Source organism: Lolium perenne, chromosome 3 (genome assembly GCF_019359855.2).
Source record: "Lolium perenne isolate Kyuss_39 chromosome 3, Kyuss_2.0, whole genome shotgun sequence".
Taxonomy (NCBI): Eukaryota; Viridiplantae; Streptophyta; class Magnoliopsida; order Poales; family Poaceae; genus Lolium; species Lolium perenne.
Window position 1 is genome coordinate 307,548,149 of NC_067246.2, and position 27,644 is coordinate 307,575,792.

Here is a 27,644-nt window from a genome sequence, read left to right on the forward strand (position 1 = left end):
TTTGAAGACTTAGATTGATCTATGTAGCTCTGTTTTTCCATGGTCATCAATCTTATGCTTTACTCATCATGTTCATACTTTGAATATATAGTGCCTGCTTGAAGCTTCCGCATTTGTTTATTAATTTGCATGAATTTTTCTCAACTCCTAGTAACCCCCACTACAGTCATCATATCTGATCTTTCTGTTAAGGTACATGAAGAGAACTCTAAGGATGATCATGTTAATGCGCTTAAGGTATCATTTGTCAACAATCATCAATGAGCATTATACTTGAATATAATTCAAGCATCATCAAAGACTTGTCGGTGTAATTCCATTAAAATAGGTGATACTTTATAAAATAAGATCAAAGTATATTAAGTAACAATTGAAGTATACATGATGAAATGTTGGTTTTGCGATGCAAATGTGAATATCATGCATCGATACATGTTAGTATGGGCATCATTTTACATCCATATGGATATCTTCTTGGGTACGTGGCAGTCACTTTTATGGGTATGGATATTACATTGTTCAATTTGTGTGTAACCTGACCTATTGCCATATTTGCATGAGGCTCTACGTTATTTCGCGTCGTAGAAAACATCGGTCAAACCTATCATTAGAAAGATATAATACTCAAACGTTGAGACATATATTTGGCGAGCACGTGCGTCGCGCATGAGACTCCAACATAAGGCATACCGCCCCTCCCCTTTCAGTATAAAACGCGCATCGATGTAGTCCATCGGCTCTCCAACCCCCCCCCCCCCCCGTCTGAAGAGATTGCTATCGGTCTACCGCAGCCGGTCAGCCCCCTCTCGGCTCTCCAACCCCTCCCTCCTCCCCCTCCCCCCCCCCCCCGCCCACCCTCTTAAGAGATTCCTACCGGTCTAGTCAGCCCCCTCCCATTGCTCCGCACCAGCATCGTTGGCAGCCTTTGCACCTCTCGCATGGAAGATCTGTTGCGTTGTTGGCTACCACCATCACCCTAGCGCCAGTCAAGATGGTGAGTCGGCTAGATCTAGAATTTCACTTTGTTATTTTTGTTCATTTTTAAGTGACAAGATGAAGTTCAAAATTGCTATACTTGGAACACCTGTGGAGTTAAAGATTGGTTTGAATTAAAATCGCATGACAAGTTTGATGCATAATTGGTTCACGTTAAGTTTAGAGATCTGCAATTATTGTATAAATGTCGCAACTCTTTCATGTTGGGAGAGCTAGTAATGGGTGTACTTGACCAATGGAGAACTCCTCGAGACACAGTCACTACAAGTGGACCCTTTCATGGCCCCACTTATATTGTCTGATCACCGAAGGATAAGTAGAGGCATACATAATTATATCTTAGTCACCAATATTTCGGAATTAATTCCTGCCAAACAATAGTTTTTAAATCATTTTCTGCCATCAAACAATAATGTTGGAAAGTTATTTTCTTACAAACACTGTTGCAGAATTAATTTCACGATATTGTTTGGCATAAAATAATTGTGCAACATTACTATTTGGTAGCCTCATTTGATTTCACAACAATTGTTTGGTAGAAAGTAATTCCGCTCTAAGTGGATAATGATGTGGAATAATCTGTACAAAAAACAAATTGTGAAAATATTTGCTACTGCTGAAAAATAATGTTGCAAAGTTAGTTTCTTCCAAACAATGTTTCATATTAATTGCACAACATTCTTTGGCTGAAAAAATTATGCAAATATATTGTTTGGTGGTAGGGAGTAATTTCACGTCTTTTTTTGGTAGTAAGTAATTTCACATCATTATCTTCAAAGAGCGGAGTTAATTTGTACCAAAGAATTATTGTGATATTAATTGGTACTACCAAATAATAATGATGCACAATTATTTTCTGCCAAACAATGTTACAAATTTTATTTTATAACATTTTTTGGAAGAAAGTAATTGTGCAACACTAATGTTCGATAGCAGAAAATAATTTTGCAACGCTTATTTGGTAGGAATTAATTTTGCAAAATTAATGATTAAGAGGTAATTAAGTTTGCCTCTACTTATCGTTTGGTGATTATACTATATAAGTGGGACCACGAGGGCTCCACAATTCGTGACTTTGGGTCGAGGAGTCCGCCATTAGTAAAGTCACCTCCTTCCTCCTCCCGACATTTCCACCATCCAAACCCTACCACCTCTAGATACCGGAGCAGGTGAAGCTGATGGATCAAGTCGGTGGCAGTGACATTGGCCGTGCTGACACTACGCCACTGCAGCATCAGCAGACACACAATGTGGTTGGCCTGGCTACAGAGTTTGATCACGAGTTCGTGATGTTGCGCCAGGATACCCGAGAGAAGATGTAAGCTCTTGTTCCTTTAATGTGCTCCAATTCGTATGAATAGAAGTTCATTAAAAAAATTATAGTTTGGAGTGATCGAATGAACATTACTACTAAATCATTGGTTAGTGGTTTTAATTACGTGCTATAAATATTAGCAGTATGAAGTTTTATTACTTCATTTCATTCCAAAAATTACATAAGTGGTCTACATACTATCGAAGTTAATAATAACTCCCATGAAGTTCATTATGGATTATATATGAATTCTGGAAAATGGAGGGTGAACTTCAATTATCTTCTATGTTCCAACATGTTATTTAAGTTGTTTGTCTGAAAGTAATATGAAGTAAGAGAATAATTTTCTAATTGGGTACTTCTTGTTGAATTGGCAGATTTGAGTATTTAGGAAGGAGAACAACGGATCCTACGTGGTGGCCAAGACTGCCGGATCTAGTGAGGCAGCTCGAGGAAATCTTGTTTAGAAGATACCCAAACAAGGTGTTGCTCTCTTTCCTTCTAGTAGTAATATTTTAGATTTGGTTTTTAAGCAATCAAGTCCCTTCTCTGAGCAAAGTAAATATTTCCGTGTAATCATTTTAGCTATTGATATTTTGTGGTTGTTTGGGCAGAGGGATTACCACAATATGACGAAGGAACCAAGTGAGCGACACTTCCTGTTTGCTCTCACGATCTTGAGTGCTCAGCACCAAGAAGTTGAACAAACCCAGCAATTATTAAGGCATATAGCATTTTCCGGTGGGTATGGGACGATGACTCTGACACAAGGTGTCACGCAGGGTGCAAATGAAAATTCTGGAATGTCTTACGTACCATACAACATGGGTCCTTCAGTTGGTGCAAGCTTGGTTCCACAGAGTACTAACATGGGCACCTCCCAGTCAGGTACGTATGGTTTTACTGAAATTGTGCTTATATCATGTCCTTAGGAATGTGTGCCTAATTAATCTTGATAATTGTAGCCATTAAATAGAGCTGTAGACTAGAAATCCAATAGCCAGCATAATATTTTCCCTTCTACTAACTTAGTTTCTTTTGCCTTGTTTTCTTTCTACAAGCTCACAATGAGCATGTGAACACAGAGTTATCTTTGGGGATGAACCCTACACATCACAGCTCGAGAGTGTCCAACAACAATCATGTAACAAGAATGGTAGACACATCTGAAACCAACAGAATTTTGGTAAGGACTCTACGCTATATATACATTACCAATACTATATGTAGTGGGTACCAGCTCCCTAAGGCTCCACTTAAAAACTGCAGTCCATGGTGTCGCCGCCACCCCCTGTAACTGTGGAGGAGGTCCCAAACGAACCGAAGTTCATTTGCCCAGTCTGCTTACACGAAATTGCGGACGCGTCATCGACTATCTGCGGCCACATCTTCTGCAAGGAGTGCATTAGGGCCTCCATCAAGGCTCAGAAGAAGTGCCCTACCTGCAGGACGAAGCTGAACCTGAGAAACATCCACCGGGTCCACCTTCCGACGATGGACTGAACTGATCCAGCCATTCTGGGCACAGTACTGGAGCCTCAGCACCCGGCCCTTTTCCTTGCTGCCATCGTGACGATGTTGTATTGCTATCTGATTTGTTCTCCACAGGGTTATCATCACCTTTTAGTGTCCCCTCTCAGTAGTATAACAAGCGATGTTGCTGCTAGAAGCTTTGAGACGTTGTTACCATACAAATGTCTGTAGTGTTTTATTGTGGAAGCCTGTGCTTGCTACTTAATTTGTAATTCGTGCGCAAAGAAATATCCAATATTTTTCTGATGTTGGAAATTTGTAAGGACTTCTCTTACATGAGTTTGTAATGTAGTGCTATATGTACGATGACTTTTTGTCCGACACATGTGACATGTACGATGCACTGCATGTCCGTCCGTTTCAGCTGGCTAGCAATCTGCCTCCGTTCCATTGGTGTTTCGTACATACTTCGGACAAAGTTTGTCGTACGCAAAGCCATTCCGTTTTGTGATGTCAGTTTCCATCGTACATAATTTGGATCGTATGGGTGGCCATGCATCTAAATCCAAGTGGATGTCACATCTTCGCGAGCCTTAATATGCACAACACTGGCATATGGCTCTGTGGATGTCACAACTCACACCTTAATGGGTTTTGAACTAATCACCTAAATCCAGGCTAAATTCTGTTTGGGGCCAATAAAATAAATTATGAGTTTATCAAAGGAACCCTAGTACCAATACGGCGTCCATTTGAATCCGAATGGCATATGCAACCTCCACGTCATACAGAATGAAAACACAATTTGACTATTTCTTACTGCTATCTCTAACAATTAATATTTGTATGCTTTCAAAATATTTGGTGATTAAATAAAACTAGGAAAAAAATCTAAGAGAAACATCTTGTACGTTGGAGAATATCATATATTTGTTGGTGCTTCTCGAGCACCGAGCCGCGATTTGCAAGATGAAATCCAAAGTTTGGCCTTCATTGGTTGTACCTGACAATGATCTTAGTTATGGCATTGTTTTGAAAACTTGGCTATTTTTCAGGGTAAAAATTTAAGATCTTCGATCACACGACGATAACACCCGTGCATCGTAAAAAGATCGTATATAGTACGAATTTTATAGAGATAACGTCATTTGCCTAAGAATTAATTAATTCTCATTTGACTGAGAATTAGACATACCCTATATAATAGATATTTTTATAATTATATTTGATAGTTAATACTTTCAGTATGTTATGAACCATTGGTACTATTCGCTAAGTAAACCTGCGGTGAACAATTGAGAAAAAAATGTATGTTCGTTGATGTGAAAATACCATCTAGAGACCGACAAAAGGCATACGTCTTTTTTTACTCTCTTTTTCCAACAAGAAACTATCAAATGTGATTTCCGTAAAGAGACTAATATGCGGTAAATAATAAAATGCTAAGTAATATTACCTCCCTTCCGAAACTTAAAACTTATTAGAAATTAGATTTTAAAAAAAGATTTTATTTCAAAATGGAGGTAGTATGTGGCAAAAGGTACTAACTCAAAAAATGTGGAAAATTTAAAAATATAAAAGCATCTTCAGTCACGTCCTCAAAACGGCCAGCTTCGCTTTCGTTCCCCTTCCTCCTCTGGTGCTCCCGTGCCCTCCGCTCCTTCCGAAGCATAAAATCATGCGCCAGGCGTTCTAGCGCCTCCTCGAGGAGCCTCTACCGCTCGACCGCCATGAAGAGGCGACCCCCTCCTCAATAGGCGCCTCTTCGATGGAGATTTCGACGATACGCCGCCATGTGGCCACGAACTCCCTCCTCCTAGACGTGAGTGTCATCATGGAGCTACTTTTTTTTACGTAAAATCCTGGAGCTACTTCAACGACTCATGACTGAATGATGGTCTTCTGCTCCTCGAGGTCCGGCCCGTCGCTCCAGTCCTCCAGGTCATCGTCCCCCTCATACTCTTCCTCCTCCACTTCTGCATCTACCTCCGCCTCTTGCTCCGCACCAGCCATGAACTGCACGTCGAGGTCGACAATCTCCTCTATGCCAGCTCCGATTCTCTCCCCCCCCCCCCCCCCCCCATTTGGTGTCCGGTAGAGCCGTTTTGCCAATCGTATGACCTCCAAACGACCTCCCAAACAGCCATAAATGGCAATATAAAATCATAGTTTTACATTAAAATGTTCAGCAAGGCAAGTTCGTAAAATAGTTAACAAGTTTTGAAACACATAAAACTAGGCCCCTCCTTTGAGCATCCACAAATGATCCACTAGATCGTCTTGTAGTAGGTGATGAGTAGTTGAGTCTCAGATTTCCCAACACATGATAAATGAAGTAGGTGTCGTACTCCCTGAAGGCCAACACAATCTCGTGGTTCCGTCATCAATCGATACGGACGGTACGTTCGTCTTTCGTCGCGCTTCGTCATGCCCCGCTTCGCTCAGCGCGCAATCCACGTTTCCCCATTACTCCCGAGCAAGATATCCGGAAACAATCCTCCTGTCACGCATGGTATCTAGCGTTAACTCACGTGCCAGATCCATCGGGGCAAGCGATTGTTACAGCGCCCCTCGAAGCAGTCCTCATCTCACCTCCAACCCACCGGCGGCGTCTGGCAAGCTCCTCCGTGCTGATGGAGAAGCCGCGTAGCTTTTGGGTCGAGGACGACGAGGGATGGACGGCCTTCTCGCTTGTGCCGCCCATGCCCACCACCGAGGCCCTCACGCTCCGTATCCGGGTCGACGACAAGGCCGGCGCCGCTGAAGCAGAGTAGAAGGACTCCGGTGCCACTCCCAGCGCCGAATTCACGCCTCGATTTGGCTCTCGTGGTTAGGTCTGTTTCCCCCTTTCCTCTGCGACTCGGGTGCTTTGCAGGCTCTGATTTGATGGTTATTCGTTTCGTCTAGATTTGCTATGATTCAGAGTTGAGTTGATTCGTCGACGTGCTTGCCTGATAGCTCAGACTTCTGACATGTGATTGCGGAGCTGGAGTATGATCCGCGCCCTAACGGAACTTTCGCCGCCATACTTCAGGATACTGCTCGACCATCCTTCCAAGTGTCGTCACTTTCCGGGCCAGTCTCTGAAGCTCGGGCCAGTCTCTGAAGCTGTCCCTCCGATTGTCACTGAGATCCTCATCACACCTGGACCATCCTCCATATATGGAGCCGGGGCTAGAAGTACTGCATATACACTGACGAAACTGATTGTTCTAGCTTTGTCGAGCATTGCCTAGACTATTCCCGTGACATGGTCTGCTCCAGGATTATACGACCACACTCTGCTATTGCAATGCCTTCTCTCATTTGACGTTAGATGTGCATTTTATTTACTGCTAGCACATGGATGATTTTTGGTCCCCAAGCAAGTGTAGGATTCAAACCATTGCGCGATGCATGTGCAGGAGTCTACTTTGATTTAGTTAGACGTATAAGAGAGACATCACCAGCATAAGAAATTTTATTGGTCCTTAAAGAACATAAGAGTTGCAGGGGTAACAAAACAAGTGTTGTACTTTAAAAAAATGATTTGATCTTTAAGGCTGCCTTGTGCTACTCCCTCTTATCCATCTATTTGTAAGAAAACCATGTGTGATGGATTCAGGTGTACAAAAAAGTCAAGATGGACACCATGGACCTGCTATTCAGCATGGAAAGCGAAAAAAAAATGTGGAGGCACATGCCAAGTTTCTCCAATTCTCAGATGAAAATACATACAAGAGAAGATCAATTGTTCTGGAATACCAATTTGACTATTTGTTTCTTGTTTTGTTTGACTAAAATCTTAGAGGCTCCATATGAAGGGCTTAATGGATTTATGGATTTTGGTGGCTTTGCAGAAGAAGTGAGGCAATGAGAAGTGTGCATCCGTGACTTTGTCTAACTTGCCAAGATTGGGCTCAGGGTGTTCATATTCTTGCTTGTTGAAGCCATTGTTATCTACACCAACCTCATGACGTGATAAGCAAGCTTTGCAAAAAAAAATCAAACGCGTGTGCCAATATAGTATTTCCCTCCCCAGGTGCATATTTTATTACTTAGTTTTTCACATGCATCTCCGAGTGTGTACTATATATTTATTTTCCAAGTACATGTTGCAATTCAAATAATTGTTTGCAAGATGCAGCCTCACATGTCATCCAGATGGTTCTTAACCTGTAGATTTGTATCATTACTCGCAATCAAGTTTTTCTTTTTTGGAATACATAATATGAAATTCCATAGTTACTTCATGTATGTCTGGTATATCTACAACTCAGTAGCTTTGCAGAAAGGTAATAAAATGATTGAGGAAATGGACATCTATTGGCATAAACCTAAATTTGTAACACCACTAAATACATGAACTAATTTGTTTGAACTGGCTTTACTGAAACTAAGATCTGTACAGTTTGGATGATAAACATTAACTGAGTTTTGTTACTTCACTTGGATCCAAATAAATAGCAAGGCTTACTTTTTCCCATGCAGTATATACAATATGAGAAGACCCAGTGTAAATTCCATTCTCATATTTTTGTCTTGCTTAAGTGTTTGTATTGTTATCTTGTAGGAGTACATTTGGAAAGTATGATTATGTTAATTTTGTATTTGATTACAATATTTCACAGGCATGCGATGTACCACATTATGATTCTTAATTTAATTTTGTACTCCCTCCGTCCATATATAGATGCCTGAGGTTTGTCTAAATCTGGATGTATCTAGACACTAAATAGCATCTAGATACATCCAGATTTAGACAAATCTCAGACGTCTATTTGTGGATAGAGGTAGTATATGATAACATAATTCATAGAGATATATATGTTGTGAAGAGTGAAGAACATGCATTGCATGTGCACAACTACTCTCTTAACACTGCTTGTGTTTTCCAAGGCCATGTGACACCTGCTCTGAGCATACTGCAATTACAAATGTTGATATTTAATTTTAGATGACCATGTGGTATATCATAAAGGATAGACTAAGAAAATGTAATAATACAAAAATTCTTATACCAATAATACTTTCCAGCAGCCATAATTAATTTTTTACACACCTTGTCTGTTTTACTTTCAAAATGGTGCCCACATGAATCTTCTCGTGTAGTACAACTTCAATAGCTACAACTTCAAAGGTTAGACTATTATTATTTTTCTTGATTATGAGTCTGACATATAGCAATTGTAATTTCACTATGGGCTATGCATGCCATGTTTAGTTTAAGCAAGTGCTAAAATTTATGTATGAATAGTAACACTCCAATGATGGTTGATTATTTACCTACTAAATTTCTACACGCATTCATGTATGTTCCTTGTGGATTATTCAGCCTATACTTGAATCATAGCTACAAAAATGTTACTCTTTTTGACGGAGTGAAAATACATTATTGCTTGTGAACTCGGTTGCTTTAACTTTGAGATCATTTACATGCTTTTATGCGGCAATGCAACACATGATAAATTATCATACGAGTGAGATGGGTCCTGGTTAGAAACATGTACGCTTGTGTAGCTGGCCTATTTGTAATGCTAAATATTACACTGGGTAGAGATCATTTTCAGGATATATACGTTTTCACTATCTTCCTACTCATTTCATGTAATATATCATAGGAAGAATTTAGAAAAGTAGAAGACAAGGATTCTTCTATTGCATATAACTCCGTCACATCATCTTATCATTTATAATTTTTTGCATTCATCATCTATGGGCGTGATTTCAGTTTATAGCTAATAAAGTTGATTCTTCTATCTTAGTCTGCCTTGCAATGGTTATTTTTGCATTTTGTCACCGGACATATGTCTTTTAATAATGTATATTTGATGCACACGGTAATACGTGGATTATTTAATCATGCTCATTTTTTGCACACTGTCATTAGTATGTTTGTTCTAATGCCTCTTTAACTTGGGTGAATGTTAGATATTTCTTCAAAGATGCATGTATCATCAAGAGGGTCTTGCATAGTATTAGTAGAGTGAAGGAAACATATTGTTCTCATGCCAGTTCAAAGTGGAAAATACATTATCCCACCAGGACCAGGCGTAAGGAATCGAAAAGCGTTTGTAGAGGCGTAGGATTGGAGGAAGATATATGTGTTCGTCTGATCAATGATCAACGTAACCATTTTTTTGTTGCCTTGCAATGGCACTATCAAAAGATCAGTTGTTGTAGACAAAGCCAGCTCTAATGATTGCAAACACAACCAATTTGGCTTGTGTTCATGAAGTTGAATTTTTTTTTTAGAGAATTACGGCACTTTATTAATCATAACAAATCATTACATAAGGGATGCATTCTGGAGCAAAGTTTCTAAAAACAGAAGAAATAAAATGCTCCGTAGAGCGAGCTAGAATATGTCGATTCGTTAAACTCATGACGAATATGACTGAACGAAATGTCAGAGAAAGAATTGGCGAGGTCCTTCACATCCTGGATGACAACTCCAGGGCTTCGATCCAACACTGGGGAATTGATTCGTTGAATCACTGAAAGGCAATCCGAGACCACAAGTAGAATTTCATATTGATAGCAACTTGGTGTTTATTTTTAGTATTTTAGTACTGTAGCAACACAAAGATGTGGAGGCGTTTTACACGTTTTAATCGACATGTCAAGACAATCACATGGCGCTGTCTTGATGACAAAGGAGTTACATGACTGAGGGCCTTAACAACGTAACAAGACCTTTTGCACACCATATGTGTATGAAATATATTACTTGAAGCTGTCTCCACCATATGAACAAAGTTGAATCACAAGAGATCATAAACAAAGTGGAATCATAAAAGGCCATGCCTCAAATTACACGTTAGCAAAGTAGTTTTGAAGATTAGAGTAGTTTATCACCTGTGGCAAAGCATAGGCATTTAACTAGTCTTCATAAACAGCCTCCACTTCATCATGAAACAACGCCAAAATGTCACTTTGTCGTGCAACGGTCATCCGTAAAGTAGCCAGCATACAACATGCAGTAGCCCTCCAGTCTCTGCCTCGGCTTGCTCTTGCGCTGCCCTGGCCTCGAGCTTCTACGTCGCGGCTTCAAATCCTAGGTGTACATGTCTAGGAGCCAAGAGATAATCTTCATATGCTCGTCAGCGGCAATGACAACGGTATCGGCCTCTTCCTCCAGTAGAGCGGCGACCACCTCCTCATCGTCTGAATCCATGCCCAGGCAAAACGCCGAACACCACACGGGCAGGATGGCCACGAGGGCCCCCCGGAACTGTTGGCGAACTCCTCTGGACGGCGGAACTAGGACCGATGGACGGCGAGGAAGTCGGTTGCTCGACGGCCCAGCCTACTCCAACGGTGGGAAATGGCGGAGGCGAAGAGGGGTGGTGCAGGCAGGGATCTAGTGGGGTGGGTGCAGAGAGGGGCGAAATAGAGTTTTTCTCTACCATCGCCGACAAGATTGACCGCCCGCTTTTCTGTTCCATCTCCCCACCTTGTGGGTTGGGTGCGGCCTGCGAGCCAAAAATAGGCTTACGGTAGGTGACTCGACAAAATCGTCTGGCTCCCCCCCCCCCCCCCCCCCTGCTTTTCTGTTCCATCGCCGACAAGATTGACCGCCCGCTTTTCTGTTCCATCTCCCCACCTTGTGGGTTGGGTGCGGCCTGCGAGCCAAAAATAGGCTTACGGTAGGTGACTCGACAAAATCGTCTGGCTCCCCCCACCCACCAAAGCCGTTTGGGGGCTTTGGGGTGGGTGTGTGGGTATGCAGGGAGCGAAGATGCTCTAATGTTTGAATATTTATACCCCTTGCGACACAAAGGCGATTAACTAACATGAATACTATCTGTAAGTGTCTGCGTTTCTTTAAAAAAATTGAACTTATAATTAAATAGGTATGCCCAAGAATATTTGTGGTAGCCAATAATTTTCAGAGCCCGTACCCAATGGATATAATATCGGATCATGTATATTATTGATATATGTCATATAACATTTGTTCTGAAAAAATGTGAATATGTCTCGGTCAATTTAGAACTTTTTAAATTCCAGTCACCCACAAAATTATTTCGGTTGCACTTTTTTGGCAAAACAATATAATTATACTTATTTGACTAATCCTAATTTTATCTAAAACACTAAAATATTTTTAGATATATTTTATATCAGATAAAGTTGGAACATATCCACACAGGGTCACTTATATTTTAAATGGAGAAGTAGCAAATCCCACAAATTAGAGCATCTTCAGTGGCACCCCCGAAAGATTTTTGGTCGCGTCGGATATTTTATCGGTCCCAGTCGTGCGTCTCAAAGACTCTTTCCGCCTGGCGCGGCCCTATACGCTGTCCAGCGCCCCGAGGCCGTCCCCGATCAACAAGAGATGCTTCAAGCGCGCCGGACAAAGCGAGAAACATGCGGGTACCCACCTGTCGGCGACCAAATCCAGAACGGTTGGTTCCCGCTTTTTATTTCTCGTCGCGCTTCCCACCCCTCCGCAGCCGCTCGATTTGCCGGTCGTCTCGACGGCCAATCTCTCTTGAGTCGGGCAACGTCAAGACCTCGCCGCGCTTTCCGCCGCTGCCGCTTCGCCAACGCATCCCAGAACGCGCCAGCAAAACCGCCCATCCTCCACGCACATAAGGTGTTCGACGGCTTGTCTGGTAGACGCGACAGGTCGCTGTTCGTTGCCTCCTTGATACGTCTCAAACGTATCCATAATTTCTTATGTTCCATGCTACTTTTATGATGATACTCACATGTTTCATACACACTTTATGTCATTATTATGCATTTTCCGGCACTAACCTATTGACCAGATGCCGAAGAGCCAGTTGCTGTTTTCTGCTGTTTTTGGTTTCAGAAATCCTACAAAGGAAATATTCTCGGAATTGGACGAAATCAACGCCCAGGGTCTTATTTTTCCACGAAGCTTCCAGAAGACCGAAAGGATTACGAAGTGGGACGACGAGGCGCCGCCACACTAGGGCCGCGCGGCCCAAGGGGGGCCGCGCCGCCCTAGCGTGTGGGGCCCCAGTCAGCCCTCCGACTCCGCCCTTCCGCCTACTTAAAGCCTTCGTCGCGAAACCCCCAGTACCGAGAGCCACGATACGGAAAACCTTCCAGAGACGCCGCCGCCGCCAATCCCATCTCGGGGGATTCAGGAGATCGCCTCCGGCACCCTGCCGGAGAGGGGAATCATCTCCCGGAGGGCTCTTCATCGCCATGATCGCCTCCGGATCGATGTGTGAGTAGTTCACCCCTGGACTATGGGTCCATAGCAGTAGCTAGATGGTTGTCTTTTCCTCATTGTGCTATCATGTTAGATCTTGTGAGCTGCCTATCATGATCAAGATCATCTATTTGTAATGCTACATGTTGTGTTTGTTGGGATCCGATGAATATTGAATACTATGTCAAGTTGATTATCAATCTATCATATATGTTGTTTATGTTCTTGCATGCTTTCCGTAGCTAGTAGAGGCTCTGGCCAAGTTGATACTTGTAACTCCAAGAGGGAGTATTTATGCTCGATAGTGGGTTCATGCCTCCATTGAATCTGGGATAGTGACAGAAAGTTCTAAAGTTGTGGATGTGTTGTTGCCACTAGGGATAAAACATCGATGCTTTGTCTAAGGATATTTGTGTTGATTACATTACGCACCATTCTTAATGTAATTGTCTGTTGTTTGCAACTTAATACTGGAAGGGGTTCGGATGATAACCTGAAAGTGGACTTTTTAGGCATAGATGCATGCTGGATAGCGGTCTATGTACTTTGTCGTAATACCCTGATTAAATCTCATAGTACTTATCATGATATATGTATGTGCATTGTTATGCCTTCTTTATTTGTCAATTGCTCAACTGTAATTTGTTCATCCAACATGCTATTTATCTTATGGGAGAGACACCACTAGTGAATTGTGGACCCCGGTCCATTCTTTACATCTGAAATACAATCTACTGCAATTGTTCTTTACTGTTCTTCGCAAACAAATATCATCTTCCACACTATGCGGTTAATCATTTGTTTTCAGCAAGCCGGTGAGATTGACAACCTCACTGTTATGTTGGGGCAAAGTACTTTGATTGTGTTGTGCAGGATCCACGTTGGTGCCGGAATCCCTGGTGTTACGCCGCACTACACTCCATCACCAACAACCTTCACGTGATCCTTGACTCCTACTGGTTCGATAACCTTGGTTTCTTATTGAGGGAAAACTTGCTACTGTATGCATCACACCTTCCTCTTGGGGTTCCCAATGGACGTGTGTTAACTGCACGCATCACTCCTCTGCCGCGGATGAATTTTAACCATTTGTTTTGCTTCAGACATGGATAGCGAGGACGATATGATCGTCCAAATGATGGAGGACGAGCAAGCCTTCGACAACAACCTTTGAGAGAATTTGTCGATCATCGCGTCCCTCGAAAACATGCTTGACGCCAACGCGGAGAAGAGGAAGAGAGTGCTCCGCGAAGGTTCACATGCGGGAAGAAAGAAGCCAAAGCCTCGGCAGAGGATGGAGGGGCATACCATGCTGCACAACGACTACTTCGCAAATGGCCAGAGGCTGACAATTTTCGAGCCAATATAGGATGAGCAAAGGTTTGTTCATGAATATCCTCCATGGCGTTCGAGGGTTCGATCCCTACTTCAAGCTGAAGCACGGCGCAGTTGGCACGGCCGGGTTCTCGTCGATTCAGAAGTGCACCGCCGCCATAAGGATGCTTGCATACAGAGCATCTACCGACACATGACGATTACCGTCGTATGAGTGAGTCTACTGCCATTGAGTGCATGTATAAGTTCTGTCGAGCTGTGGTGGGAAAGTTTGACAGATACTAGTTGAGAGGGCTAACTGAAGAAGAGACTACAGGGATCATGCACCAAAATGCAACGAAAGGATTCCCTGAGATGCTTGGAAGCATCGATTGTATGCACTGGTCATGAAGAACTGCCCGTTTGCTTGGAAAGGTATATGCAAAGGGCGTCAATGATATTGCAGTGTGGTACTTGAAGCTGTGGCAGATTATGACTTATAAATTTGGCATTCTTTCTTTGGCATGGCAGGATCACACAATGACATCAACGTGTTGCAGCGGTCTCCGGTGTTCAACAAACTAGTGGAAGGTTATGCTCCACCAAGCAACTATGATCAATGGCCTCCAATATACCAAAAGGCTATTATCTAGATGATGGTATATATTCAAAATGGGCGACTTTTGTCAAAACAATTCCGGTGCCATCAGGTCAGAAGAATTGTCACTTTGCTTCGCGACAGGAGGCTTGCAGTAAGGATATCGAGCGGACATTTGGTGTGCTTCAAGCTTTATTTGCTATTATTCGGTACCCTGCTCTAAGCTGGTCTCACGACCAAATGTGGGAGGTGATGCAGGCTTGTGTGATCATGCACAACATGATCATCGAGGATGACCGCAAGAATCGGGTTAGGACACATGTATGTTGGTTCCTATGAGTGTCAGAGCTCTCTTGCGGAGGTTGATCATGAGGTGCCTGCAGATTTTACTGATTTTCTCGCCATGAACGAAAATATCCATGACAACAATGTTCACGAGCAACTTCAACATGATCTTGTTGAGCGTATGTGGAGTGTCAAAAGATTATCAACAAATGTGGCAGCACCCTTGATCTAGCCCCACTTATTATATTTGTTCAATTTCTTATTGTTTGTTGTGTTTTAATTCGAAAATAATTTTTTACAAATATATTTATTTGTATGGTATGTTTAGTAAATGATTGTGTTTTGAATACTCTAATAAAAAGTAAAATTAGGACCTCATTTAGGAAAAACGACTAGGCAACGATGCCACCTAAACGCGACATGAAGACGTTGTTTCTGCTTTGGGAGAGACGACTAAACATGCTCTTAGCTGCCCCATTTGGAAGTTTTACCGTGTGAACTAAAAAGGGTCCAGCAGCGTGCCGCAACTCCTATGATTTTCAGGAAATGGGGAATTTATTTTTTGCCCAACTTAGCTTTCTACTTCTTCGATTTGCCCTCCATTACATTGAGCTTTCCTTTTTGCCACTTTACAATGGGCACTCGATAATTTGCCCATCTAAATTATTTTCATTTCTTTTGACGATCGAAAGACTGAATACAAAATGGAAACTGCTGGGCGTCCCCCGGGGGATCTGATTCCCCAGCCCCCGGGTTCCCAGCCGTCGGATCAACCATTTTAACGGTTAGATTTGCATGTAGCAAAAAAACATCTCCGGCAGCAAAAAATCACCCCCGGCAGCAAATGACTGAAGCTAAAAACGGTTCGTTCAGAAAAGAAAATAAAAAGGCTGGGCTCGCCGGAGACCTCGCCGGAGACCACGTAGCAAACATATTACGCAGATGTAGCAAAACCGCAAATAAATTGTAGCAAATTCTTTTATTCATATGCTGCAAATCCTCTAAGATATCAACAGAGACATCGCCTGCAGCCGGCAGCAACGCCGTCCGAGGTTGCAGCAACTCCGTCCGTCCAAGACAGCAACGCCACAAGCTGCTAGTAGCAATGCCCTATGCCTATGGTAGAAAAAATCCACCCTCCGCCGGTAGCAATGCTGGACACCTTAAATAGCAAAACCGATCTCCGCAGGTAGCAACGCCGCAGGCCTAAGGCAGCAAAACTCCTCACGAAGCCGAGAAGCGCGAGATGGAGGCGGCGCTGGTAGCATCGGCGGCGACCGCTTGTAGCATCGACGCCCTGGGAGCCGCGAACAGCGCGAACCCAGGTACCAGCACTTGCGAGTCCATCGACAGCCTCAGCGCCTTGACCGCCAGCCTTCGTCGCCGACATCGGCGTGGAAATCCATTTCTGAAGGAGCAGGTCGGCCGCGACGGCGAGCGCCGACGCCCTCTCCATGAGGTCCTCGGCGAGGCGGGGGGGGGGGGGCGGGGTTCCTCGGCCTCCGCGAAGACCCGGGCAGCCTTCGCCAAGCTCTTGGCCTCGTCGACGAGCGCTGGACCGCGTGCCGCCTCTTCAGCGAGTCCGGCAGCGGCGGCGGCAAGGGCATTGGGGCGTAGAGGGGGCGCGGTGGCGGCCGTGCTGCTCGGCGGCGACGACGGGGGCTTCTTCTCGCGACTGGACCGCCGGAACCAGGAGCGGAAACGCTTGCTGAGGCTGCTGCGGACGGGGTCGCCGGCGGTAGAAGGCGACTCGGCGGCGGCCGGCAGCAATGGCTCCTGCGTGTCGTCGCTCCTGCGTGTGTGTGAAAAGGAAAGGATAGAGATAGGTGACGTGGTGCGTAGGAGTTGTTTTGACCCGCTTCTATCGTGCGGCCAGCAACCCGGGGGTTGTAAGCGTGTTATCCCCCGGGGGATTAGGATCATTTTCCATACAAAATTACCCTGGCCGTCCCGACTCAAACAAAACAAATCAACTGCACTTGTCTCCTCTGTTTACAACGGGGCGGAAGAACCCTAGCTCAATACTGGCCGCGAAGCTTCCGTCCACGCCGGCGCTCGCTGCTGCACCTCCCTATAGACAGCTACACATCATCCGTTAGCTGCTGCCCCGCTTGCCGCGCGTGGACAGGCTGATTTACCGAACGCGAGCACTACGGAGAGCGGGCGAGCGCGAAAGAGGATTGGGGTGGAGGGGAGGGGAGGCTCTCGGTCACCTGCGAGGATTGGGCCGGAGGGGAGGCACTACGAGAGGGCGGGCACCACCCAACTCCTCTAGACGGGGTTGTTCTGTTCGAACGAACAAGACGGGCCATCAAGGTTCTATAGGGGAAATATGACCGTTGGAACGGGCTCCTGCGACGGGAAGGGCGACGCGGGTGGCGATTCCGTGGCCTCCTCCCTCGCCGAGCGTCGGCTAGGCTCTCCTGTGGCTCCTCCGCCGGCGGCGGCGGTGCCTCAAGGTCGGTCGCGGTTCTGGGCCTTGGCAGGGGAAAGTTCTGATGAGGAGGAGGAGGTTTTGGTGCCGTTGGAGGGGCCGGAGTCACCCGCGCCTCCCAGATCTGGACCTACTCCGGCGTGCTTGGGCGATTTCCTTGACCATGCGTGGACCAAGGTGGGTAGAGCGAGGCTCCGGGGAGGTCGTCGCAGAGCCTGGGCGCCGGGCGGGCGCGGCTCGCTGTTCCGGACTGTGGCCGGAGGTGGTGCCGGAGTTGGTGCCGCTCGATCTCCAGGGAATAGGGGCGCGGTGTTGGTCAAGGACCAGCAGATCCACTCGCGACCAGTGGGGAGTGCCGGTGTGGCACCGAGTGCAGCAGATCTGACGCCGGCGTGCGCCGGCGGGGCGCGGGTGGCGCCGCCGGGCTCGCCAGTCAACGGCGTGGGTGGGGAAGAGCTGTTGGTAGACGATGTGGTGGGCCTGAGACAGGTGGGCCCTTCTGTCCCCACTCCCAGCGTTTCTCGCGTGGAGGCTGTTCCTGGGCCCGCGGACATTTCTATCTTGGAGGTGGGCTGTGGTCAAGGGACGTGTGTGGCTCTTCAAAGGCCCAACCCACCTGTTCAGCCCAGCCCAAGTGTGGGCGGCGGCCCCGCTCCTCTATTTAAGTGGCGATGGATCCCCGTGGGAACCCTAGATCTCACTCGCAGCCACGCCGCCACTCTCTCGGACGTTCGCGTCTGGCTCAGATCCACCAGATTCACCGGTCAAATCCCTCGCCGTCTCTCCGCCCCTGCCGCCGTAGGGTCTCCGCCGGTAGGTATGGATTGTGGGCGTGGAGAGCAGAGGGTGGGGAGCAGCAAGAGAAGCTTCGACGAGTTCAACTCCGATGAGGGGCGCGGCTACGAGCGGGAGGTTCGTGAAAGGAGGAGCTTTGCGGATGAAGGCCGCCGCCGTGACCGCGACCGCGACTGGGACCGCGAGCGTACCCGAGCGCCAGAGTGGTGGAGGGACGCTGGCCGGTGGCGCGAGGAGGAGGACCAGCTCGCCGCGGGGTCGTCCGGCGTGCGGGAACAACACAAGAAGAAGTGGGGGAACAACCGCCAGGGGGCCCAGCCACCCAAGGCCAAGTCGATGTCGCACTCCACACCTCAGGCGCCGTCGGCTCCGACTCCGCCGCCGGTCACTCTCTCTGATGCGGCTGAGGTGGTGCCGGCCGGAAAGAAGGCGAACATCAAGTGTTTCAATTGCAGCAGAGATGGCCACTACCAGTCGGGCTGCCACTTCCCTGCGCACTGTGGCGTGTGTGATCTGGACGGGCACACCACGGGCATGTGCCCCAAGAACTCCAAGAAGGCCACCTTGCAGTGGTATGGGTACGCGATCGATGGGGTCGGTTTTCACTGCCTGGAGTTAGAAGAGGAGGCGCTGCCGGTGGGGGCCGGCGGAGGCACTGACCATGCGGCGCTGGTCATTGCGGTGGAAAATACCATGACTTGCGAGTTGCTGACTCAAGATCTGAAGGCGCTGGTGGAGGACAACTGGGACTGGCGGGTCAGGCGCATCAGCGACACGGACTTTGCAGTGGTCTTCCCCACCAAGGCCAGCCTCAAGCTCTGCAAGAACCTTTGCAAGCATGCTGGGGGTATTGCCCTCCCCGTCAGCAAGATTTCGGTGCTGTTCGCGGACGCCTCTGCGACTCCGCAGGCCTCTTTGGCTCTAACCAAGATCTGGGTTCATCTCTCTGGAGTACCTGAGGTGCTACGCTCCGTCGACCTGCTCCTGGAAGGTACCAAGATGCTGGGGCGCCCTCGTGTGGTGGATGAGGATTCTCTGGCGGTTCCGAACGGCCCGGTGAGGATGCTCTTCCACACGCACGCCCCCGACAAGATCCCTCCCTCGATCTTGCTGTTCGTCAACATGCAAGGTTTTCGACTTGGGGTGTCTGTGGAGTGCTCCAAAGCCAGTGCTAGCGATTTGCCCAAGCCCCCTCCCCCAGGCCCGAGTAATGGGGAGGATGATGAAGAAGATGAAGACACCGAGGATCAGAGCCGCTCTGCTCCTCACTGGAAAAGGAGCAACCTGAAGAGCAAGGACAAGGGGCCAATGGGTGATGTTACGAGCAACAAGGCAGGTGGAGCGGAAGCAGGCAAGGATGGGTCTGCTGACAAGAGTCCGCCACCGAAAGAGCAGCCGCAGAAGCCCCTCCTCTTCCAACCGCTGGCGTTTCCCTCCAAGCCACCTGGCTCCAAGTCTTCGGTTGGTAGCAGCAGCGTCCCTATCCCCTCGCTCAAAGACCACTCAGCCACAAAACCTGCCTCTGCCCCACCCAAGTCCAACCTGAAGCCGATTCCGTTCAACCAGTATGGCTCTAACCTGACTGAAACGGAGCTGTTCCCCAATGCTAAGAAGTGCCTCTCTCCAGTTCCCCAAGATGAAGAACCACCGTCGGAGAACCTGGCCCAAACCTCCAGCGAGTCAAAGTCAGAGGAGCCCATCTCTCCAAACATTCTTAAGCGCCAGAGGCTGTCGGTGGAGGACAGGGAGGAGGTGGGTTGGGAGAGCCCGGAGGACTGGGAAACTGATCAGGAGACGCTCGCGGAGAAGATCGCTAAGCTCAAGCGCAAGCAAGATGGCGAGGTGGACAACCCACCATCCCGCAACAAGAAGAAGCTTGGCGTCAAGCCCCCGCGTGCCGCAGTGACGTCTTCGCCAGTCACTGCGATGCGCCGTAGCACCAGGGGCAAAGGAGCGAGCTCGGAGCATGTGCTGCTTACGGCCTCCAAGCGGGCGGCAGAAAAAGATCAAGGTACGCCTTCTGCGCCATATGCTTTTGACCCTTTCTTGGTTCTTCCTTCGGTCTCGGACACACATCTCTGGGGAGTTGCGCGGGATGCGGGTTTGGGGTTGGATTCCTCTGCTGGTTCGCTTTCCCCTCTGTTATCCCTTGTCCGTGCGAAGGAACTTGCCCAAGCTAGGCTCACCGAGGCTAGCGTGAAGGCCAAGCTGAAGGAGGAAGAAGTGCAGAAACAAAAACTCGCAGAGAGCGTGGCCAATCCAGCAAGTGTTGCGCAGGATCTGGCAACGGACGACTCTTCAAGCTCGGCTGGGGCTGATCCAGAGCGGATCACGCTCGCAGATATCGCGAGCTCCTCAAGAGGCCTGAGGAGGAAGAAAGGGGTGGCTTACACTGGCCCCCGGCCCAATCTGAGGGATACTCCAGCTCGCCAAGCACGAGCCTCTGCTGGGGTTTCCAAATGAAGGCCCTTGGTTGGAATTTCCGGGGATTTGGTCGGAGTGGCCGAAAAACCCAGCTTAAAGAATACATTAGAAAGGAAAGGATCGATATTATCTTCCTACAGGAAACTATGCGTCAGGACTTTACAGATCAGGAACTGCGGAATTTGGTTGAAGGGGAACAGTTTGTGTGGCATTGGACTCCTGCCAATGGTCGATCAGGGGGCATGCTGATGGGGATCAGAGATAGTCTGTTCGAGGTGGGCGCGCTGGCTCAGGGTGAGTTCTTCCTCAGCGCCAAGCTTTACCATAGGCCGACCAAGTTCAAATGTGAATTTATTGGGGTATATGGGCCGGCAGATCATTCCCGCTCTGCTTCTTTCCTCCAAGAGTTAGAGGGAAGGGTGGATAATAGTCAATTCCCGATCATGTTGATGGGGGATTTCAACCTGATTCGGGGAGCCCAAGACAAGAACAATAGCAATATCAACTGGGCGTTGGTGAATCTTTTCAATGATGCGATTGCCAGATGGGCCTTGTTGGAAGTTGCAAGAACGGGCGCTGCCTATACATGGACTAATAAACAAACAAACCCGGTGAGGAGTCTCCTGGACCGTGCGTTTGTCTCCCCGGAGTGGGAACTGCGTTTCCCTTTGGCACGCCTAACTGCTGAAACCAGGATTGGTTCGGACCATACGCCGTTGATTCTGGATTCAGGGGAGAATGCATCTCGCAGGATGGCCAGGTTTGCCTTTGAGAACAGCTGGCTCGTGGTGCCTGGGTTTGTGGAGAAGGTGAAGCTGTGGTGGGCGGAGTTGCTCGCCAGCAACACGAATCCTAGGGATCCTATTGACGTGTGGCATGGGCAGGCCAGTGGGCTGCGCCAGGCGCTGAAGGGTTGGAGTGCCAACCTGGGAAAGGATCGTAGGGTGATCAAGGCGGAGGTCCTGGCCCACATTCAAAGTTTGGATAGGATTGCTGACGAGCAGGGTTTGGATGAAGGGGGTTGGGCTCTGAGATACCACTTGGAGGACCAACTGATCCAGTTTTTCAGTGAGGAAGAAGAGTATTGGAGACAAAGGGGGAAATTGAGATGGACCCTCCAAGGGGATGCAAATACCAAATATTTCCATGCGGTGGCCAATGGCAGAAGGCGCCGTTGCCACATCTCAAGCCTGAGGACAGAGGATGGGGAAATCACTGATCAGCAGGCGATCACGCAACACGTCTATGACTTCTATCGAGCTCTGATGGGGGCTGAGGAACCAAAAATGCTTTGTCTACAGCAGGATTTCTGGGCAGCAGGGGCCAGGGTCACGGATCAGGAGAATGAGGCGCTGCTTCGTTCCTTTTCCATGGAGGAACTGGAAGAAGTGCTTAAGGACACCAAAACTGACACAGCCCCAGGCCCAGATGGCTTCTCTGTGAGCTTCTTCAAACACTTCTGGCCTGGACTCAGAGGGTTGGTCCTACAGATTGTTAACGGTTTTGCCCTGGGAACGGTGGATGTTGCCAGATTGAATTTTGGAGTTCTGTCTCTTATCCCAAAGGTAGTGGGAGCAGACTCGATTAAGCAGTACCGTCCGATTGCGCTGATCAAAGTAATCTTCAAGCTTGTGGCTAAGGCGTATGCTACAAGACTTTCTCCTGTGGCGCACAGGATTGTCTCCCAAACCCAGACAGCTTTCATCAAGGGAAGATTCATTCATGACGGAGCCCTAGCTCTACATGAGATTCTTCATGAGATCACAAGCAAGAATATGCAGGCTATAGTTCTTAAACTGGACTTCGAGAAGGCCTACGATAGGGTGAATTGGGACTTCCTGAAGGAAGTGCTCCTCAGGAAAGGCTTTAGTGGGGCCTATATGCATAGAATCTTGCAGCTGGTTAGCGGGGGCCAGACAGCCATTTCGATTAATGGAGAGATTTGTCCATTTTTTCGAAACAAACGTGGAGTAAGGCAGGGGGACCCAATTTCCCCGTTACTCTTTGACCTGGTGGCGGATGCTCTTGATGGGATGCTTACCAGGGCAAAGGAAGCTGGCCACTTTGCAGGGGTTGTTCCTCATCTGATCGAGGGGGGGTGTCCCACCTCCAGTACGCGGATGACACCATCATCCTCATTCAGAACACACAGTTGGGCATCACAAACCTGAAATTCTTACTCATCTGCTTTGAACTGTTATCGGGCATGAAGATTAACTTTCACAAGAGTGAAGTGCTGGTGCTGGGGGCGCCACAGGCTGAACAGGCCAGAGTGGCCAACCTGCTGAACTGCACACAGGGCACCCTTCCCTTCAAATATCTCGGCTTCCCGTTGTGCGACCGCAGAGTTACTATGGCTGAGATGGAGCCATTGGTGAATGCGGTGGCTCTTAAGATGGAACCCTGGCAGGGCAGGTTCATGTCGTCCGCTGCCCGCTTAACTCTGATCAATGCTTGTCTGTCAAACCTCCCGATCTACTCTATGGGTTTGTTCCTGCTATCGGATGGTACTCATGAAGGTTTTGACAGACACAGATGCAGATTTTTCTGGGAAGGGCAAGGAAACAAGATGAAATACCACATGGTGGCCTGGGAGGACATATGTAAACCCAAGGCCCAGGGTGGACTTGGCGTTATGAACACAAAACTTATGAATCTCGCCCTTATGACAAAATGGATTTGGAGAATGCTTACAGAGGATGACAGCAAACTGCTCTGGCTGCAGCTGCTCAAGGCTAAATACCCCGTGGACCAGTTCTTCTCGTCTACAGCGGTGGGAGGTTCGCCCTTCTGGCACAGTTTACACAAACTTAAGGCCGTCTTCAAACAGGGTGCGAGATTCTTCCCTGGTAGCAACTCTGATGTCCGGTTCTGGACTGACCACTGGACTGGGGAGGAAGCCCTCAGTGTGAGGTACCCTAGGCTGTTTCAAATTTGTGCAGACCCAGAGATATCAATTGAACGTGCCTATGAAGGTGATGGTTGGCGCATCTTCTTTAGGCGCTCTTTTGGTCAGGAAGAAACCACCCTTTGGCAACAACTGGTTCAGGATTTAGAGGACGTGGTTCCGTCGGAAGGAGGAGACAAAGTGCTCTGGAAATTGGAAGCCTCAGGCCGTTTCTCTGTCAAGTCCCTCTACAACTCTTTGGTGCAGGGCCCAGTGTCGCCCTTGGGCTCTGCGATTTGGAAAGGCAGGATTCCCACAAAAATTAAAATCTTCCTGTGGCAAATGTCCAGAGGCCGCCTACCCTCAAATGACCAGATCCTTAAGCGCAGGGGCCCCTCCGATGGGCTGTGTGCTCTGTGTGGGCTTCCTGAAAACGTAAATCACATCTTCTTCCGCTGCGTCTTGGCGCAATTTGTCTGGGCTGGAGTTAGGGACATGCTCGGCGTGACATGGAACCCCTCCTGTTTTACCACCTGGGAAAGGTGTATCCAAAACCTGAATATCAAATCCAAACGCTTTCTACGAGTTCTTTTCACGGCAATCTGCTGGGCGCTTTGGAAAATCCGAAATAAATTCACAATCGAAGCTGTTTTTCCCAAACAAAGGGACAAGGACGAACCACTGCTGACCCAGCTGGAGGCGATGCTTAAAGCTCTCTTTGATCAGACCTGTGCTCCACCTCAGCCTCGCCAGCCAAGCCGGCCTGCTACTTAGTTTTTCGCTTCTTGTTCGTCCTGGGTTGTAATATGCTACTTTCGTGGCCAGTGTGGCCTGAATCTTTCGTCTTGTGTGTTCTGTGGGGTGTGCCCTAAACCTTTGTATTCGTTTGCGCCTTAGGGCTTTATTAATTTAAAGTCGGGCACTTTGTGCCTTCGGTCTAAAAAAACGAACAAGATGACGCGGGACACACGAACGGAGAACAAGAACTCAATCTAGGTTAATCAACTAAGGGTGTGTTTGGTAGCCCGGGGCTACTCAGAAACTCTCCTCCCAACCAAGATTTTAAGAGGATCCGGTGTTTGTTAGACCGGCTCTTCCCATCTCCACACTGCCGAAGAGATACGAAAAACTGCCCAGAGCCGGGATGAAGAGCGAAGCCCGAATCGAGCTTTGCTGCTCATCCGGGATGAGCTAATCCCGCAGAGTACTGTAGCAGTGGCCCGAGTACCCCCCAGACCCCATCCCGCACGCCATTCCCCCCTGCGGCCCGCATCTCCTCTCTCCAGCCACGACCGCGGTCTTTTCGAGATGCAAGTGGAGGTTTGCGCCTGCCAGATTGGGCAGCGCTAGGCCTCTCCACAAGGTGAAGTTGTTGCCATCTAGTCGGACCGGGATCGTTGTGCTGATCACGCCGGTCGGGACTGAGGAAGAGGATTGTGTTTATCAATGGTGCCATCGGGACGATGTTTTGTCTTGAATATCCATTTGCTGCCAACGACATTCACTCCAGGCGGACGAGGTACCAACACCCAGGTCTGATTCTGGCACAGTGCAGCAAATTCCTCGCTCATGGCGGCATGCCACGCTGGCTCCTGCAAGGCATCCCGATGAGAGTGCGGCGCGGCAAAGAAAGCGCGGCGACGCGGATCATATCGGACCGTGCCATCGGTGTACACCTTCTCCTTCCGAGTGTTGTCCTGGTGGCGCGTAACCATCCGACGCTCGGGCACAGCAGGCGCAGGTGAGAGAGGCTCCTCCGGTGGTGTACCAGCAGCGGACCGGGATCGTTGTTGCCCGCATAGAGTCAATATGGAGAATTGTAATGCAGCTCCTACACCGCTTGTTCCATCGGAGAGATTGTCTCGGAATGAAGGAGCACCTCTTGGTGCGGATGACTCTTTCAGATATCGCAGTGTTGTTGGAGCATTGCAGTACCTGACGCTCACGCGTCCTGACCTCTCCTTTGCTGTTAACAAGGTGTGTCAGTTTCTCTCACAGCCCACTGAAGTGCATTGGGAGGCAGTGAAGCGTATACTGCGGTATGTTAAAGGGACATTGCAGACTGGCCTGCAAATCCGCAAGTCTCCACTGACTGGCATCGATATATTTACTGAGATGCGATGCAGGCAGGTGATGTTGATGATAGGTGCTCCACAAGTGGCTTTGCTGTGTTTGTTGGTCCGAATCTCATCTCCTGGAGTTCGAAGAAGCAGCCTACAGTGTCTAGATCAAGCACCGAGGCTGAGTATAAAGCTTTGGCTAATGGCGCTGCTGAAGCCAAGTGGGTAGACTCACTACTCAAGGAACTTGGTGTGACTAAGCAGCGAACACCGATATTATGGTGTGATAATCTTGGGGCAACGTATCTGACTGCGAATCCAGTCTTCCAATCTCGAACGAAGCACATTGAGATCGATTTCCATTTTGTGCGGGAACGAGTAGCTAAAGGTGAACTGGATGTCAGATTTATTTCCACTAACGATCAGGTAGCTGATGTATTTACTAAACCAGCCACACGACTCATGCTAGATAGATTTAAGTCCAATCTAAACCTTGTATAGTGGTTAAGATTGAGGGGTATGTTAGAGTTGTATTTAGCCCCTAGATGTACGTATTGTATGAGTCGTATTATACACGTATGTAACCTGATCATGCATATATAAAGTGAGACCGTGAGGGCTTAGACCCCACGAAACCCCAATTCTATTCTCAAACTTTGTATATAGTTCTAGAGTAGCTAGTGTTAGTGTCCATGGCGCTGCTGTCCCGGAGGAGTTGACAGTGGCGTGCGGAATAAGGTGGTCCTGGCTTCTTCTACGCCCGTCCGGCGACACCGGTGAAAAGCTGTGGACCTTTTGGTCTCGTGGATCTGGGCATCTGGGTCCTGCGAGTTGTGTCTCGTCCACTGCTTCAGCTCTACAGAGAGGTGGCATCGACTTGTTCGATGTTTTGGCTCTGCGGGGATGTGGCGGCGGCGTTTCTTTTGGAGCAGCGTGTGCTTGGCATGCTGGCAATCAGTTGCGGCGGGACGTTGTTCGGGATGGACAACGGTGGCTGCTGTCAATGGCTTGTGGTTGCGGTGGAAGTATCTGGGCGCTTCATGTGGAACGCTTTGGCGTTGACCCCAGATTCGGATCTGGAGCAGCTCGGAGTGCATCTTCAGAAGGGAGATCGCCTCCGGCCTATATTTTCTTCTGCTTTAGACTGCGGCTCATCAATGCCTATGTGCAAGGGGCTTCTTCAGGTTCAGGGATAGGCTTCGTCGGCGACACTTTCCTGATCCGGTGCCGGCTTCGGCTTTGGCATCGACGAAGGACATCATTGCTCGGCGAGCATGGTTCACGCGGAGGACTCTAGGATTCGATTTACTCCTTTTCTTAGCTAGTGAGGGTCCTCTCCTTAGAGCATCCCAGCCGTTGGGGCTCCCAGGCCGAAATCCGGCGCTAAATAGCGTCGGATAGATGTAATTTTTGGTCTTGGGAGGCCCATTTTTCCAGTGGCGAGCCCAGGATGGATGAAAGTTTTTGACGAAATACGACGAATTCAGATAAAATTGGACGAAACTCGTTCAAACATAAGCGAAATTTAATGATATTTAACATATATAGGCGAGTTCGTACATAAATAGGCCGAATTCGTATATATATTTGAATTTGGCGATGGGATAACTTAAACTTAAACTAAAACCGGCGTTCTACATGCTAAATGGCCGTAGAAGGCCGTGTACTCCGTGCCGTCATCGTCGTCGCTCAATGGGCGGTGTCCCGGGGTGGCGCCGCTTCGTACCGGCCGGCTCGTACTCGCCAAAGCATCGCGGCGCGTGGCGGCGTCGACCGGTAGATGTCGTCGTCGCCGCTCTCCTCGAGCTTGATCAGCTCGACGGTCCCGGGCGCGGCGCTCCTTCCCCCGCGGTGCGGCGGCACGGACGGCGAGCGAGTTGCGCGCGGCGGC

General features: G+C 48.1%; 2 protein-coding genes and 1 long non-coding RNA gene across 4 annotated transcripts; all 3 read left to right on the top strand.

The window, feature by feature from the left end:
* Positions 1-2,174: 2,174 nt before the first annotated feature.
* On the top strand, positions 2,175-3,814 carry LOC127340243 (probable histone acetyltransferase HAC-like 1). Its single transcript, XM_051366016.1, has 5 exons — positions 2,175-2,314; positions 2,689-2,794; positions 2,926-3,208; positions 3,373-3,497; positions 3,581-3,814. The coding sequence occupies exons 1-5, from the start codon at positions 2,175-2,177 to the stop codon at positions 3,812-3,814; spliced, it is 888 nt and encodes a 295-aa protein (XP_051221976.1).
* Positions 3,815-6,150: 2,336 nt separating this feature from the next.
* On the top strand, positions 6,151-10,080 carry LOC127345366 (uncharacterized). 2 transcript variants are annotated; one of them, XR_007878637.2, is made up of 2 exons: positions 6,151-6,618; positions 6,692-10,080. It is a non-coding gene; the product is annotated as an uncharacterized lncRNA (long non-coding RNA). The 2 variants fall into 2 exon arrangements; XR_007878638.2 differs by having other exon boundaries at positions 6,151-6,613.
* A 10,872-nt stretch (positions 10,081-20,952) lies between these two features.
* Positions 20,953-26,949, top strand: LOC139838244 (uncharacterized). Its single transcript, XM_071827628.1, has 5 exons — positions 20,953-22,707; positions 23,019-24,235; positions 25,598-25,670; positions 25,820-26,179; positions 26,608-26,949. Exons 1-5 carry the CDS (start codon positions 20,953-20,955, stop codon positions 26,947-26,949), a joined length of 3,747 nt encoding a protein of 1,248 aa, XP_071683729.1.
* The last annotated feature ends 695 nt before the right edge of the window (positions 26,950-27,644 follow it).